This window comes from Schistocerca gregaria, chromosome 5 (assembly GCF_023897955.1).
Source record: "Schistocerca gregaria isolate iqSchGreg1 chromosome 5, iqSchGreg1.2, whole genome shotgun sequence".
Taxonomy (NCBI): Eukaryota; Metazoa; Arthropoda; class Insecta; order Orthoptera; family Acrididae; genus Schistocerca; species Schistocerca gregaria.
This window is the reverse complement of record NC_064924.1, coordinates 157,461,971-157,479,297: the sequence shown is the minus strand read 5'-3', so window position 1 is coordinate 157,479,297 and position 17,327 is coordinate 157,461,971. Positions and strand designations below refer to the sequence as shown.

The 17,327-nt window shown below is 44.5% G+C and overlaps 1 protein-coding gene and 1 non-coding gene across 14 annotated transcripts in view; both read left to right on the top strand.

The window, feature by feature from the left end:
* Positions 1–17,327, top strand: part of LOC126272805 (protein grainyhead) — a 290,734-nt gene that overhangs the window by 132,857 nt on the left and 140,550 nt on the right. For all 13 annotated transcript variants that reach the window (XM_049975984.1, XM_049975980.1, XM_049975991.1 and 10 more), the window contains exon 3: positions 2,074–3,085. In XM_049975984.1, coding sequence (XP_049831941.1) covers positions 2,074–3,085 — 1,012 coding nt within the window. The remainder of the gene's footprint in view (positions 1–2,073; positions 3,086–17,327) is intronic.
* Positions 16,401–16,475, top strand: Trnat-ugu (transfer RNA threonine (anticodon UGU)). The gene has a single exon. It is a non-coding gene; the product is annotated as a tRNA-Thr (tRNA).

Genomic DNA, 17,327 nt, shown 5'->3' with positions numbered 1-17,327 from the left:
CAAACAAATATTTTTTAAATAAAAAGTTGATGTTGTTACCTGTGGGTAATAAGTCGGATAATGTAACCTCATCGATATAGTCTTTCTGTATTCTAATTTGTTCATTTGAGGCCATTAAACCTAATTCTGCTCTTTTATCTCTATTTCGCGTTCAGTCTCACCTTTTGCATCCCACTGCATTTCTGAGAAATTTCATTTTCGTTATCTGGTTTCTCAGTGTGTGTACTGTTGTTATCCAGCTTCCGCTTCTATACTTTACAACCAGGAGTAACAGTGTTTTGTAAAACTTGAGTAGTGTCTTTCCTACATTTGCTTTGAATGTTTCGTCTTACAATATCATTCACGATGTGAAATTTCTTTATCTTACATTGAAAATCAATTTCGTTATCCTGTGAAGTATTGTATCCCAAGTATCTAAAATTTGTTTCTTACCCTACTATTTTTCCATTTATTACAATTTTAAAGCTATTAAAATAGAAGAAGAAACTTCTGTATGCTTAAGTCATACCTCGGCAATGCTTCATGCGCACGTTAAAGAGCAGAAAATCAGTACTAACTCAGTTTCAGCCAAGTTTTCCCTTTACACATGTATGCACACATATTTCGAGCTCTGGAAAATATTACACTACTAACTGCCGTGTCTCATACATATTTGCACTATGTCTTGTATTAGTACCGTGTCTACATGTAAGTTAAATAACTACTCTTGCAAGTGCTTGGCAGAGGTTTCACAATACTACTTTCACACTGTTTCTCTATCATTCTAATCTCGAATAGCACGTTGAAAAAAGGAACACATAAACCTCTCCGTACGAGCTGTTATTTCTCTTTACTTTATCACGATGATCGTTCCTCCCTATATAAGTGGGAGTTAATAAAATATTCAGAGGAGGAATTTGATTATAGGCTACGTGAAAAGATATCGCCACCAGGACAAATGCCTGTTTTAATCATTGTCACCTCAACTCTCTTATCATATTCGCTAGACTATCTGCCTTATTTCGTTAGACTGCGAGAACGGACTACCTTTATTCAACATTTTCGATGACCTCTATCAATCCCTTCTGGTAAAGGTGTTCCATTCTGCGCATCAGTTCTCAATTAGGGGAAGGACTAAATTTAGTGTAGGCAACCTCTTCAGTCCATATACGAATATACACACAATGTGTTTGTCTGTGTCTGTGTCTGTGTGTGTGTGTGTGTGTGTGTGTGTGTGTGTGACAGACAGGCAGAGAGAGAGAGAGGGAGAGAGAGAGAGAGAGAGAGAGAGAGAGAGAGAGAGAGAGAGAGACAGTGTATTTGGTTAAGACTGAGAGACTGAACATCAACGTTCTGTTGAACAGAGAAATATCTTTTAACACTCCTTTATCTATTTATTTATTTTCCTTGTTTATGTATTTATTTCACGAGACAGTATTTAGGGCTTTCTGGATTTTTGTTGTATGTAAGCAGATACTCTTCCTGGGTGAACCTTACAATTTATACAGTGCAACAGCCATATATAATAACAATAGTAATAATAATAATTTGTAGTAATGGCTATATTGATTTTATGACGTGACACTATTACTAAGCTTTCTGCCACAAGGTGGAGTATCGAAACACATATCACAAGGTATTTTTCGCCTTACAATTCAGGTTCATTTGGTTTTCATACATAACAGACACTAGCGCTGATCGGACACTGCCTTGCGGTAGAAAGGTTCTTGTCGAATATGAGAAAAGACATTTTTAGGCACAATCATAGATAAATATAAAGTCAGTTCCTGTCAAGTGGTCGGGTCTCAAATACACGAATACAAAGTTAGAGCTCTCTAGGCTACTATATTACTGCCATGTCTCATATTTGTCTCTTAGCCATGTCATGTCGAGCCGTCTATCCCGTGTGTGTGTGTGTGTGTGTGTGTGTGTGTGTGTAGAGGGGGGAGGGTTACGATTAGGAAGTGGTGTAGACCAGGAAACGCCCGTTTCCGCGACAGGTGCCAGCAGCTCGCTGCTAGCGGAGCTGTCAAACAAACCAGAAAGCCTTAGCGCATGCGCAGAACGTCAGCGGCGCGCGCCTCTACGTTTCAGAACGACTTCGTCGTCGGGCGGAGGGGGCCCCCTGCTGACGTCACAGCTGAAGGCGGCCAACGGGCTAGCGGCCGGGGCGGGGCTAGAGCTTATCGCTCCGCCTTCCGCGACGCTGGGCGGCGCTTCGCAGACGATCGTGTCGGCGGCGGAGCTTCAGGGGCTGTTCCTCCAGCAGCAGCAGCAGCAACAACAGCAACAGCAGCAGCAGCAACAGCAGCAGCAACAGCAGCTGCACGTGAAGCGCGAGCCCGAGGACCTGAGCCACCACCGCAAGTCTCCGGCGGACATCAAGCCGCAGCTGCAGCAACAGCAGCAGCAGCGCAGGCTGGTGGTGGTGTCGGCGAATGGCGAGGTGGACGCGGGCGTGAAGCAGGAGGAGGCGCTGGCGGCGCGCTCGCGGACGCCGTCGTCGACGTCGTCGCTGCTGGCGGACGCGGCCGCCGCCGCCGCGGGGCCCATCGAGCTGATCGCGACGGCCGACGGCCTCAAGCCCATGTCGGCGTACGCGTCGGCCGGCTCGCACATGTTCCACAGCGGGTCGCCGTCGCCCATCGCCTACTCGGACCCGTACACGACGGCGGCGGCCGTCACGTCGGCGCCCGCCAACGGCTACGTGACGACGCTGGCGGGCGCCGGCGCGGGCGTCGGGGTGCGCGCCGCCGCCGGCACCGCCTTCAGCGTCGCCGAGCCCTACTACCGCGACTATTTCGAGCAGCAGCAGCAACAGCAGCAGCAGCAGGCGGGCTACTCGCGCCAGCAGACGCCGCACAGCGTGGTCGCCTACGGCGACAGCCCCGAGCCCGCCGGCGCCGCGTCCGTGTCGGCGTCGGCCGCGTCGTCCGGCGCCGCCTCCTTCGTCGAGAGGTACGTGCGGGGCGGCAGCTCGTACCACGCGACGGCCGCCGGCGCCAAGGCGGTGGTCGCCGCCGGGCTCACCGTAGACCTGCCCTCGCCGGACTCCGGCATCGGCACCGACGCCATCACGCCGCGCGACCAGGCCGCCATCCAGCAGGTAACTACCTACAGCAGACCGCCCCCTCCGTCCTCACACTGTGCCTCTTCTTCTTCCAGTGACTATCAGCAACCCCTCCCCCAATCTCCAACTCCTCAAAAAATGCTACTGCCACGTATAAAACAGCTTCAAGTTTACAAATGAGTTAATATGTTAAACATGTGACGTCAAGCTTTAGAAAAGATTTCAAATCGTGCATACAGGGTGATCGGAAATCCCCGTTACAAACTCTAGGACTTGTAGAGGGGAGTGAGTACTTAATATTTTGAATAGGAACCAATGTCCGGAAGCGTACAGTTTCCGTTTTACGACGGCTTCAGTTCAGGTGTTTAACTCATACAAGCCCAGAATAATAAATTATCAACAGTTCGTATTTTTTTCTTTTTTTGTGATCTCTCCTAGGCATTTGACTATATGGATCATGTCACACTCTTAGAAAAACTCAGGTTTTGTGGAATTGAAGGCTATGCACACACAAATAATGTTGGGAAGGTGGTAAATTCTAGTGAATGGGGAGTTATCACAAAGGGAGTCCCACAGGGTTGAATTTTAGGTCCTCTGCTGTTTCTTATTCATGTGAATAACCTCTTACTTAACGTTCAGCAAGTGGAACTAGAGCTCTATGCAGATGGTTGTGTTATAATAAACCCCATTCCAAAAAAAAAAGCTGAAGATATTGTTAAGGATGTCTTTAAAAGAATTATTAAGTGGTTCTCAGAAAATGGACTCTCCCCTAATTTTGAAGAAAACTCACTATATCCAGTTCTGTACACCGAATAGAGGCATACCAACAATTGATGTAGCATATGAACAGGGCTCATTTTAACAGGGTAGATTTCTCCAAATTTTTGGGTGTTCACATTGATGACAACTTGAACTGGAACAAGCATATTACTGAGCTTCTCAAACAACTAAGTTCAGCTTCTTCGTATAATCGCTAGTCTTGGTAATAAACAGATCAGCCTCCTAACGTACTTTGTATATTTCCACTCAATAATGTCTTATGGAATAGTTTTCTGGGGTAACTCATCACTTAGACATAAAGTATTGACTGCACAAAAGAGAGCAGTGAGAATAATTAGTGCCGTTCACCCAAGGACGTCATGCAGCCACCTTTTCAAGGAGTTAGGTATTTTAACTGCACCATCAGAGTACATATATTCGCTAATGAAATTCGTTACAAATAATCCATCTCAATTCGTGAAGGACAGTGATGTTCACACATACAACACTTGGGGTGAAAAATGACCTTTCCTATCCGTTATTGAAGCTTTCAGTTGCTCAAAAAGAAGTACATTATTCAGCAACAAAATTCTCTGATCATTTGTCCAACAACGTAAAGTGTCTAGCAGATAGCAGATCAAGTTTTAAATCTAGCTTAAAATCATTTCTTTTGGACAACTCCTTCTACTCCATAGACGAGTTTCTGTTTCAGAAATAGTAAAAAAAATGTATATATATATTTGTACCTCTAAATGTAGTTGCATGTGTAGACTTAAAAAATTTCAGTAATATTAATATTAGCACTATTCATGTGTGTATATATATCTTGTAATCTGGCCTGTTCCACAACATATCGATAAAATAATCGGGAAAATGATCTATGGAACATGACACAACTCAATCTAAATTAACTAAACTCATCCACTTCTGCTCCATGAATTGCAATAGGCGTGACACGGTACAATTACTAGGTAACAGTTTGAAAATAAACATAACGAAACATCCATTTATCACTTAAGAACATTTATTTCTGTTAACATTTAAACATTACGTGTTTATATTATCCCAAAACAAAACAGAACCCAGCATAATATACTTACAGAAAAGCACTGATGCATTACAACAGCGACTCGATGTGGCGACAGTGTACCTACGAAGCTTGTTCTGGTGCGCACTCTGCATCCCACCCGGCGTCTCTTGAGTTTCTAGTGCAGCGGTCAGAACTCAAACCAGCAGATCTTCCTCTGTCTCTACAGAGTCTCGTAAACTAAATTTTTCATGCGACGTAATACACGTCATGTTGTCTACCCTACTGTATGCCAGGAAAAGCAACTCTTTGAGTCGTTTCTCATTCCCTCAGCAGACGTGAACGCGTTACACATCTAAAATGAAACCGGCGTAGAACGTAAACGGTGAATTTCCGGACTTGGGCTCCTATTCAGAATACTGTGTACTCACTCCCCTGTAAAAGTCCTAGAAATTTGTAACGGGAATTTCCAAGCACCCTGCATAATGGATAAATATAGCCTGGGCAAATTGTGTGTCTTGAGTTACGCTGCCTCGAGACATACACCTAAGTTTCTGACGGTAAAGCTTTACCTGTCTCACTGTGCTAAACCTTTAGTTTAAGCTCATGCATGTTAATCATTAGATCATGATAGCATTTTAGATCGGTTAATTATCCTACGAAAGAAAATTTTTGTTGCCCGTGGGAGCTGTTAGATAGGCAATCTGCCACTGGCATTGTGTACCGGGTTAGCCTTGTACTGATACATTAGGTGTTAAAAAAACTACTGTCGAATATTTTCATAGGTTGACAGTATCCACAAAAACACGGAAAAAACTGCAATAAAAATGGGCTCTAATATGCATACCTTAAGAGCTATGACCGCTTGTTTAATTGAACAGATGTTTCACAGTAGCGATGATGAATAGGTGCCCATAGCTCTTTACATACGCCTTTTATAGCTTACCTTCTTGTTTGCTACTTCCTCCCAAAAAGATCTTGCCGGTCAAGTGTTGTGTCTGACAGTAGCAGAGATGAAGTGCTTGTAAGTTTTAAGGTATGCAGTCTAGAGACCATTTTTATTGGACTTGTATTTGTTTTGGTGAATACTACCACCCTCAAAACATTCGACACTTTTTTAACAACCTTTAGATCTTTTCTGGATGCTGGTGGCCATCATAGTGTGAAGTCCATGTCCTTAAGTTTCGAAGCCAAGCTATTCTTCTTCTTTCTCGTTCTTCTCTACCAGATACCTTTCCATCAAAAATGTTTTGAAGCATTTTATACGTATTTCCTATTTAGGTGGTCAAGATAACACAGTCTTCTGCATTTTATTGTATTTGGGATTACTTCTTTCTTCATTTTGCGAAGAACGCGTTTGTTAGTAATTTTCTCTGCCCGTGGCACTCGTCTATACAGCCACATCTTAAGTCAATTGCTTGTCGTCTCGGCGAAATTCCAAGTCTCATCTCCAAAAAGAGGATGGGAAATATGTAGCAACGTACACATCTTAATTTTGTTTCGATTGACAGACGATAGCTCTCGAAGACATTGGACGTTCTACAAAACACGGGTCGGGCTTTCTCAATACGGAGCTTAATTTCTTCCGAGTCATTCCACTTGGTTTTAATGTTAGCCCCCAGATATCTGTACTTGTTTAGTTTTTCTATAAGTTTACGATTAATATTAGATGACAGTTTGGTACGTCTTCTTGCTGATGATTATTAATTTAGTTTAACTTCTTCTTCTTCTGTTGGGTGGAATTCATTTCATCATCTTCTTAGGCCCCTTGTTCTTACCCAAACTTCACACATGACCACATCTTCTCCGTCGTTTTGCTTCGATTATATCCACTACAGCGGTGTTCGGTTTCTTTCTCTTATGTAGTGTCAACTTTATGCAACAGCTCCAAAACACTCATCTCCATACAGAATACGTTCTTAAAAATTCTATTAGTTATTTCCCCTGTTTCTGTTCTATACGTTACTATAATTCCTACAATAGTTCTGAATATCTTAATCTTCGTCTGCCTTAGCCAGTGCGCTCCTGTATTCTGCTCTGTTTTCATGTGGAGGTATTTAAATTACTTTCAATTGTTAGTTAGCGCCCCTATAATTTTTCACACTGAGCATGATTCGTTTTCATCGAAACTAATAACTGCTCGTGTTTTCTTTCTATGAATATTTGACAGGTGAGCAGCACTGACAATAGAACATTTTACGATCCTGAGTTCTTCCTTTCTCCAACGTAACGGGTCTGACAAAGAAATGAAAACGAGACTGCTCGCATTACTTGTCCAACATATTATTGAGAGACTGCTTCTCCATTTCGGATCCTAATCTTAAGTTCTCAAAAGTTTCATGAAATTCCATCAACTCATTGTCCGAGGACGAGCGGTTACTAAAGATACGTTGTTGTGCATACGGACTCTCCAGCTTCTGACTGTGGATGTGAGAAATCTGGGACGCTGTTCACTAAAGAATTAAAGAAGTAGATGTACCATAATAATCCGAAACATATTATTCCCTTGATCTGTATTTTCTTTTCTCTGTGACATCGCTCTGGTTGTCGCCGCTTTTAATTGCGTCCTCCTTTTTTCCTAGTAATCTAGATCTTACTAATGCTATAGAACTGCGTTTCAAGCAATCTGGCCTCTTTTAATGAACCACATCTTCGCTTCTACCGGCAGAACAATACTGATAACATCTATCTTGTAGATAGATGTTATCAGTATTGTTCTGCCGATTTCGTCTATCACTTCGAAATGTAACATTTGGCTTGTATCCGTTAAAGGAAATTAGTTAGTCATTGTTGCGTAAATCTATCTGCACCTGGTATTGTGTTTTCAGGCTTTTCTATTCTCTAACGCTATAATATATCTTTCTTATCCATTGCTCTTCATATTTAATGGCCGTAAATCTCTCTTTCCTGTATCATTTAACCAATGCCGTGCTACTTATTTCTAAATGGGTAAATTATAAAAACAATAGTGTTCAGTAATTCTGCAACACATCAGCATCTTCTCCTGCAATATGTGAATCGTCACAATCATTCAGAGCATGTTCGCTGCTTCAGTGAGACAGTGTAAATATTTACAGCCACGAAGCATGTAGCCACGTGTCAAATAAAAGGAAAAAAATGTAAGACCAACAGTAGGAGACGGGCTGCATCAGGAAATTCCCATCGTACTACAACTTTTTCTCGGCGTGTAATGTAATAACTGAGTACGGTGTTTATGCTAACGTCCCGAGAGAAAAAGTAATTGTCTGCATTCTCTTTTTTTCTCTCTAGTTTCTTCCACACTGTCAATGTTACGTTCTCCACTGAAAACGGAAAAATAGGTGCAAGGAAAAGTTTTAACACACTACACTATCACGACACAACAGTAAAGATTTTGACAGTTATCATTTCATTGGATAATACGCCGTTGCAGTTAGTGTAATAGGCACAGTTAATTGTACCTTGCAACATGGAAAAATTCACATGAACGAGAAGGACAAGTTTTTGTGAACTGATTTGCTTCTTCCAGAGAAGAGCCTAAAATATACTACAAGTGTTTGCGTACTTTATCTGGTTACCAGGATTGGTCTTTTCCCCGGAATATCAGGAAATTGACAGAAAAATTTAACTCATTCTGAATAGTATATTACAAGGCGTACACATCCGAACGCTAGGAAATATTGAACTTTACAAAGAACTGATGTAAAAAAAAAAGGGATCATGAAAAAAGGCAGGAGGCCAGCTTGGTCATTCAGTGTACCGGAAATCAACACACACTGATCGGTACTTGAACGGCAATAGTTTCCACCGTCCTATAGACAAGAAAGCGGCCCTGAACACGTTGGTTCATAGAGCCAAGATTATCTCTGACGACGACCACCTACAATCTGAACTGCAGAACTTAAAACGTGTTTTCGGAGAAAATGGATACAGCAAAAGAGACATCGCAAACGCTTTCAAGGCCCGCCGACGAAAGACGCCTGGTGAATCAGTAGAAGAGGCCAAACGGACTGCATTCCTGCCATACTGTGGAGCAACTAGCAGCAAGTTAGAACGGCTGCAGAAACAAAGGGAGCTTGACAAGCCGGCCATAGCGGAGCGTTGCCTAGAAAAAGAACATAAAATACGGCTCGAAAATACAAAAGTGTTGGCTCATGCATCTACAAATGGCTCTGAGCATTATGGGACTTAACTTCTGAGGTCATCAGTCGCCTAGGAGTTACAACTACTTACGGGCAATAGCTCCTCCAGCTGCCCGGGTCGACTTAAGCGCGCGAGCCACGTTGGGTCAATCTGATTGACTGCTGATGATGTCGTCATCATGCCTATATAAGCGAGAAACCGTAGCAGTCCCGGCAGTCAGTGAACTCCTGACTACGATGGCGGAGATGGCCGTCGAAAGCTCGAGGATTTTATTCGAATTGATGCGGCTTGAAAACCCAGAACGTTTTATTCAAAAAAAATTCTCGCCAACCTTCAATTACTGTGCCTACACTTAACAGCTTGTTTTCGACTTTATTTTACCGGTATCAGAGACTAGCTTTCTGGCGTGCTTTTCAGGGTAATTATCCGTCATAAAGTGTGCGTAATGGCTCTGCAGTCACTCGCGTAAATTACATTTCTTAGTAAGCCGCCAGGAAAAAGACGGGCATTCTCGGTGCAAAACGCGCATCGACCCACACAGCATCTGAGCTTACAAAAAGAGACATCAGTTAGAGTTCATTACCGCGCCTTTCGTATTCATTATCAGGCTTCAGTGTAGTCTGACGTGAAGCTTGTCATTAGAAATAAAGGTGGTACGCCGTACTAGAGTTCCTATTTATCAGATTTACATCATCACGAAACATGTCAATAAATATCTTGATTATATTGCATCTTACGTTTCATATTTGCTGTTTGTGCACACTGCAAATGAGTTGGTCGTGTGGTAGCTATGCGGCATGAGACCTACCAGGAACCCAGTGTTCCACATACGTCCCTGCGTAAAGTACCTATTGCGCAGCTGGATACATCCCACGCAACAGTGCACGCCAGGAAAATTACCTCAGGTACACTGTGTTACTCAACCATCATGTTTTCCGAAGGTCATTACATCGCCCAAGGTCTGATTAATCCATTGTTCTTGCTGCGAAGGAACGATGGAAATGATGACACAATTTTGTGGATTTCGCGTGATTCAGTTTCTTGCTTCTTTTTTCGGATGAAAATGACTGATTAGTTCGCATTCTCCTTAGAATTAGCCTCAGAATTACGCCAGGATCAGTGTCACACATTTCCTTGCAGCGAATTCTCAGTGTCTCATCATCAAATTCGTAGAATTACCTTTAAACCTCTGACGTCAGCATGCGAGAAGTTTTTTTATTCTTTCTATAAGTCATGTCAGTGGTTCTATACGGCCTACCATGATTCCTCTCCTGAGCTAGTCTCTTCATATCAGAGTAGCATTTGTGCTCAACGTCCGTAATTACATATATTACAATCTTAGAATTCCCCAACAAGTTTCGTCCACTACAGCGCTTTCTAATACCATGGAAGTTATTCCCTGATGTCTTGATACCTGTCCAATAATCCTGTCCCTTTTTCTGCTTAGTAATTTACGCATATTCTCATCCGGGCCGATTCTGCAGACAACGACTTCAATTTCTTAATCGCATCAGACCCCTTACTTTCTAGTATTCTTTTGTAGCACCACATCTCAAACGTACCGATTATCGTCTTTTCTGTTTTTCCACGCAAAGCTGTGCTCCAGACGTACATTCTAAGAAATTCCTGTGTGAAATGAAATCCTATGTGTCATGCTGCTAACGTTGAAGAATGTTCGCATGGTCTCTTATCGCTCCTTACGACCTCCTTGTTTCTTCTGCTAAGCGTTATTTTGCTTCACTTCGTCTCTTAAGTAGTCCCAATTTCAATCGTAAGTTTGGGCTAATTTCATTTCCGCTGCCCCTCAGTACTCAAATTTTTCTGCATATTTGAAATCTATATTGTATATCAGTAGACTGACTGTTAAAATTCAACAGTTCCTGTAATTCTGACAGCACTGTCGTCAGCGAATCTTCTCATTCAGTTCCTTTCATCTTAAACTTGACTACAGTTACCGAACCTTTTCTTTTTTAAAATTTCTTTCTTTACTCATACTCATACCTCTTCCCAGCATGTCCAGACGAACCAAAGTCGCGTCATTGCCTCATTCTTTAGCCTTTTCTATCGTTTTCTGCCTGCAGCTTAGTTCTCGTGAGTTCCCAGGGCGTTGATATCTTTCATGACTCTATCCTGTCACCTCAGCTGTCGTCTGGCAAGAGCTCTCATTTCTTATAGCCGGTCGCTGTGGCCGAGCGGTTCTAGGCGCTTCAGTCTGGAACAGCACGACCGATGCGGTCGCAGATTCGAATCCTGCCTCGGGCATGGATGTGTGTGATGTCCTTAGGTTAGTTAGGTTTAAGTATTTCTACGTTCTAGGGGACTGATGACCTCATATGTTAAGTCCCATAGTGCTCTGAGCCATTTGAACCATTTTTGAACCATTTCTTATAGCTTTCCTTCTTGCACTTCTTTCTTTACTATCTATTCTTCCCTTCTCAGTATATATTCCAGTCTTTCAATTCTTTTGGTCCTTTTTGTACATACGGCTCAATATGCAGTGAATGAATTTCCGAATTTTTTCTCCTGAAACTGTCATGCACAAACACAGTCCAAAAACGTTTCTTAGCGCCTTACTTTTAAAGTTAATAACTCTTTTCTCCATCTCCTTGCTTCGTGATCGTGTCTCGCATAGTTTTCTTGTAAGTGCAGAATTTCCATATTGTGCACGGGTATGATACGCGAGTTGGTGTGGCAATAATTATTAAAACAAAGGCGGTATTCGTTGCTGGGAGAACTTTTCACCAAATTTAAATCCCCAACTTTATGCTGTGAATGCGTTGTTGACGGCCATCTACGCAGGAAGGAAAGACGTTGCAATAAAATAATAGGAATCAGAACTCGCACGGAAAGATTTCAGTGTTCCTTTCTTCCGAGCGTTGTTAAAGATTAGAATGGTAGAGAAATAGTATGAAAGTAGTTCGATGAGCAAGATACTTCAGCGTACAATGCATAGTGGTCGTGTAAGTGTAGATGATATTCTAATTAACTCTGCTCCCTAAGTATTTGAAAGCTCTAGAGTTCTTAACTGCATGCCGCTTATCTCCCTTGTTACTGCCATACACACAGTTTTCTCATCAGAATCCTTCTCTATTAACGCTCTAGCTGTCATTTTTAGTTCGTGTTCCTCCCCTGCTATAAGAATATTGCTCCCATAACGGCGATGAAGACTAAAACTGCCGCAAAACGTAACGGCTACAGAGATTCAGAGCCTCCCGTCGGAAACGATCACGCAGGCAGATGCAAACAGGCTTGGCCACAGTCTCCCGTGGCGCTAGTACGTGTACACGACAGCAAGCAGTCGGGCTCCGGCCTTGGTCGTGCCGTCAATGTTTTGGGTCATTGCGCCGCTGACTGTGGGCTGCGGTGGCAGAACGGGTTGTGCGGCTGTATTGTCACGCGGCGACCTTGCTGCCAGGAGCCGTGTGGAATGTGAGCCAGTCGCACCACGTGGACCGGCCGGCGCCACACGCGACCCAGCAACCGTCGTCTCCAAAACTGGCTCCACTCCTGCCGCTGTAGGTAACCTAGTCAGCACTCGGCGAAATAACTCCTTTTTTGGTTGGTTGGTTGACTCGGAGAAGGTGACCAAACAGCAAGCTCATCGGTCCCATCGTATTAGGGAAGGATGGGGAAGGAAATCGGGCGTGCCCTTTCACAGGAACCAACGCAGCATTTACCTGAAGCGATAGAGGGAAATCGCGGAAAACCTAGATGGCCGGACGCGGGTTTGAACCGTCGAGTGTGCTAACCATATCGTCACCTCCCCTCGGTACGGCGTTTTTCGGAGCAATAGCCATTATTTGTCAAAACTTCCGCTTTCGTGCAAATGATTCCGTACATCCTTATCTATGCTCGGCAGGCTACCTTACGAGGTGTGGTGCAGGATAGTTGATGTACTTCATGTACCGCCCTTCCTCCCAATCTCAATTTCTGCTTTGTCGCGGTGGAATGTTGTGACTTGCCCGCGTCAGTTATTAACTGCAGTGTCTAGAATTCCACCTCCTAACACAATGCCTTTTATTACTAATGCTAACTGTATACAAGATTAATCATCCCTTCGCCGGCCGCGGTGGACGAGCGGTTCTAGGCGCGAAGTCCGGAACCGCGCGACTGCTACGGTCACAGGTTCGAATCCTGCCTCGGGCATGCATGTGTGTGATGTCCTTAGGTTAGTTAGGTTTAAGTAGTTCTAAGTTCTAGGGGACTGATTACTTCAGATTCCATTTGAACCATCCCATCTTCAGGCATCTGTGAGCTTAGTGGGAGTAGCCCATTCACCGAGTATGGCACATCTACATCTACATCTACATTTATACACCGCAAGCCACCCAACGGTGTGTGGCGGAGGCCACTGTCATTACCTCCCTTTCCTGTTCCAGTCGCGTATGGTTCGCGGGAAGAACGACTGTCTGAAAGCCTCCGTGCGCGCTCGAATCTCTCTAATTTTACATTCGTGATCTCCTCGGGAGGTATAAGCAGGAGGAAGCAATATATTTGATCTTGTCCAGAAACGCACCCTCTCGAAACCTGAACAGCAAGCTACACCGCGATACAGAGCGCCTCTCTTGCAGAGTCTGCTACTAAACATTTCCGTAACGCTATCACGGTTACCAAATAACCGTGTGACGAACGCGCCGTTCTTCTCTGGATCTTCTCTGCGGTTCTCGGTGTAATGGACTGTAGGAAATCGATCTAGAAGTGACGAACAGACGAAAATTGGTGAACTGGGATGTTTTACGTGGTTCGTAGAGGGCCGTTATCGAAATATCTGATATAAGAAATACGTGAAAAAATCCCAAAGAACAATATTTGAGTATAGAAGAAAGAGGTAGAATCTCTGAAAGCAGTTGCCTTTTTTTTTTTTTATTTTTCGTCTACATGACGCATGACGTTAATGCGCACAGTATTAAAGATTCAAGAAGGCGTGACATACAGGAGGCTGCACTAATTCTGTCGCGAACCGCAAGGAATTTCCTTTGGCGTCGTTCCTTTGTAACAACTGTCTCGCTGACCGTTTAAGCGCGGGTAGCAGCTTTAACAGCGAGTGGTGGTGGGCCATAACAAACGACAATGGAGAAGTCCTGCCGAGATGGCGTGCGACGCATTGAGAACGGCCGGGAGGTGACCACGAGCGATCTGTGATTGGCGGCTCGTAACGCTGTCGGTAACAAATGCTCGCGAGTGTAAACATGCTTTTTACGAGCGACGCCTTGAAGAAGGGACGGATATTACGGCCGAGTTTAAAGTCGTGGCGCCAGCGTAAGTCTTCCCAGCTGTGCATGACGTGCCGGCTGGCGTCAGCAAAAACGGCGAATGGGAGCCGTTGGAGGTCGCCTTTCTCCTGGTCGGCTGGAGCTTCTAGTTTTTTGTCTTCTTTGCATATTTTCTGCGTGTATCCTTTTACTTGCGAGGTCTGCCGCGACATAACTTATTATTTTTGGAGTCGCAGAGGAATCTTTGCACGAGAACCCGCCCTAAACCTCACTTTATCACTTCACGCAAATAATGTATACTTATAACATTCCGGTTGCTCACTGTGACAAACATATGTTTCATCGTTTACTTCTCAGACACTATCAAAAGACACGAATAAATATTCTGAACCACTGGCTACTTATTCTTAACTTTCTGTATTCCTCGCCAAAACTGTTAGAGATAAATGTGTTTAGAAAGCATAAATCATTAAAACACGCAAGTCCAGCTTCCTTCTCTCGTGTTCAGTTCGTATAATCACATTCATTCAGCGTTAATAGAAAACAGAGCTTCTATTCTGAAAACTGTTGAAGAAACATCTAGACTAGAAATGCGAAAGGTAAAGGAAAAGTATGTGGAGCTAGTCATTTATGAAAGCAAGCATGCAGGAATACCGCGAAAATGAATTAATGCAGTGCGGTTGCTTACGGAATCACAATTGTACACAGGCGGGCACATCTTCATCCAAAGCGAATCCACGGGCGCGAATATCTTTCTTCATGGCTCCGAAAATATGGAAATCCTAAGGGGAGAGATCATGACTATACGGAGGATGCCTAAGGGCTTCCTAGCGAAGCTTCTGCATCGTAGTCGAAGTAGCCTTGACAACATGTGGGCGAGCCAGCATGTTTCACTGGGAAGCCTTACACATCCTACATACTGTCCCAAACTCTCGCCATGCGAATTCCCTATTTTTGGAGCCCTGAAGAAAGACATTCATTTTGCACGATGAGGTGAGCGCTTGGGTACGAGTACAATCATGGTTTCCTAGGCAACCGCAACCATTTCTCCGTGACAGTGACCGTCTTCCCTCACAGTGGGATGAAGGTATTAACTGTTATGGCGATTAAGTTTGAAGCAAAAAAAAAATGCTTACTTTTCTTTCCTTTTGTCTCATTTTCATTTGACTACCCCTTGTGTGTGGATGCGGCAACTGACGTGTCGAAAGTTAAGCGCTTTGGAAGTTTTCTTTACCTGACCAGTATATTAATATTCTTTCACCTGCTCTAGGCAACTGATAGTTGGTAGTACTGGACGAGGGCATAGACTAGAAGGCTGCTAGCACTGACATAAATTGGCGGGCAGTCTGGAACAGTCGGTGGACAATTACAGCTGACGACTGGTCCGTGCTTTCTCCGGCGGACATCTGCTCCTCCTCGAGGGCGCCACGCCCTACTGCATGCAGGGCCGCAATTATCACCGCTAACAACAAAGGCAGTGCGATTACCGTTCCTCCAAAAAACACTGGCCGCTCTCAAATAACAGTCCTTACCGCTATTAATGTAATACGAGACTCCGAGCTGCCCCGGATAAAATTTGTCCCAGAAGCCCTTTCCTGCTCTTATTAACTAAGGTGCAAACATAATGACGGTTGCTTGCCTATTAGAGGGAGAAACGCCAGCGGGAAAGACCTCGTATGAGCTGCCAGGCGGTCTGGTTCGTCGACTCGGCGAGCGATCCTCATTACGTCTTCGAGGACAGGCGTCGTGCACCTTGTTAGTTTTACAGCGGACCTCGAAACGGAACACACACGCCGGTAGTTGGAACAACTGCTGAAAATTTAATTGCATTACTACCTCTACACTTACGGTTTCCGCCTTGATTACGTCGATTTCCATCGAGATATTTGGTGAAGAATACGAGTGTAATGACATCTGCCGCCGGCCGCGGTGACCGTGCGGTTCTGGCGCTGCAGTCCGGAACCACGGGGCTGCTACGGTCGCAGGTTCGAATCCTGCCCCGGGCATGGGTGTGTGTAATGTCCTTAGGTTAGTTAGGTTTAAGTAGTTCTAAGTTCTAGGGGACTTATGACCTAAGATGTTGAGTCCCATAGTGCTCAGAGCCATTTGAACCATTTTGAACCAAAAATATGATGGCGCACTACGAATGTAGTCGTGTGGACATGTTGGGAATGAGGGTCTCACGGGGTGAGTGCAAGGGATAAGTCTCTGCAGGAGTACTATCCTCTGTGCCCTCGGTGGCTCAGATGGATAGAGCGTCTGCCATGTAAGCAGGAGATTCCGGGTTCGAGACCCGGTCGGGGCACACATTTTCAACATGTCCCCAATGAACTATATCAACGCCGGTTCGCAGGTAGGGTCTCCATTTAAATATCATTTCATTTTTAGCAATGATGCATGGTCATCAACGGTAACTGTTCTTTCAGAAACAGATACTACCGTCATATATAACCAAAAATATTGCTGGTGCATATTATGTGCATTGAATGGAAAATGAGGCCCTGTGTGCATGTTACTGTGGAAATGCGTTAAATTAATTTCCTTAATTGGAAGCAAATAGTTGGGTGCACTGAGTGTCGTTAACCGGTCGCTATGATAAACTGCTGAGACGAGACCAAAATCGGAGAACTGCTTCGTTGTCCATTTGAGTTCACGTCATACGCCTAATTATGTCACGATCTACTGACGCGAACAATCGTGAGGTGACGTTTGTTACTCGTCAACGAGCAAGCCTAGCGTGCGTCCAGCTTGAAGCGCCAGTCACGGGAAGGCAGTGTGCTCTCAGAACGAGCGGTGTCTGCGAGACCGTGAGTCAGCTGGGTGTACGTCGGAACCGGGCAGAGGCGGCATTGTAGTAAACCCGTAAGTCCGGTCAAGGCTGGCGGGACCAGACGGCACGGCAAGGTCGCGAACTGACCCCGCGGCAGACTGGTTCAAGCGCAGCCTCACGCCCAGACCAGCCGCCCTTCTTTCCCGACTGAGGTCGCTGCCGTCGGCGGCTACCCGTTGCGAACTACTCGCTGTCACTTCCTGGCGTCTCTCTCCTACTGCGAGCAGTGTGCGTAAGCACTTCCGAAAGGATCCCGAGTGATGTAGGCATTTCGGAGTTACCACTCCTACAACGCCATACACTGCACCTGATCCTCCGAATCCGCCT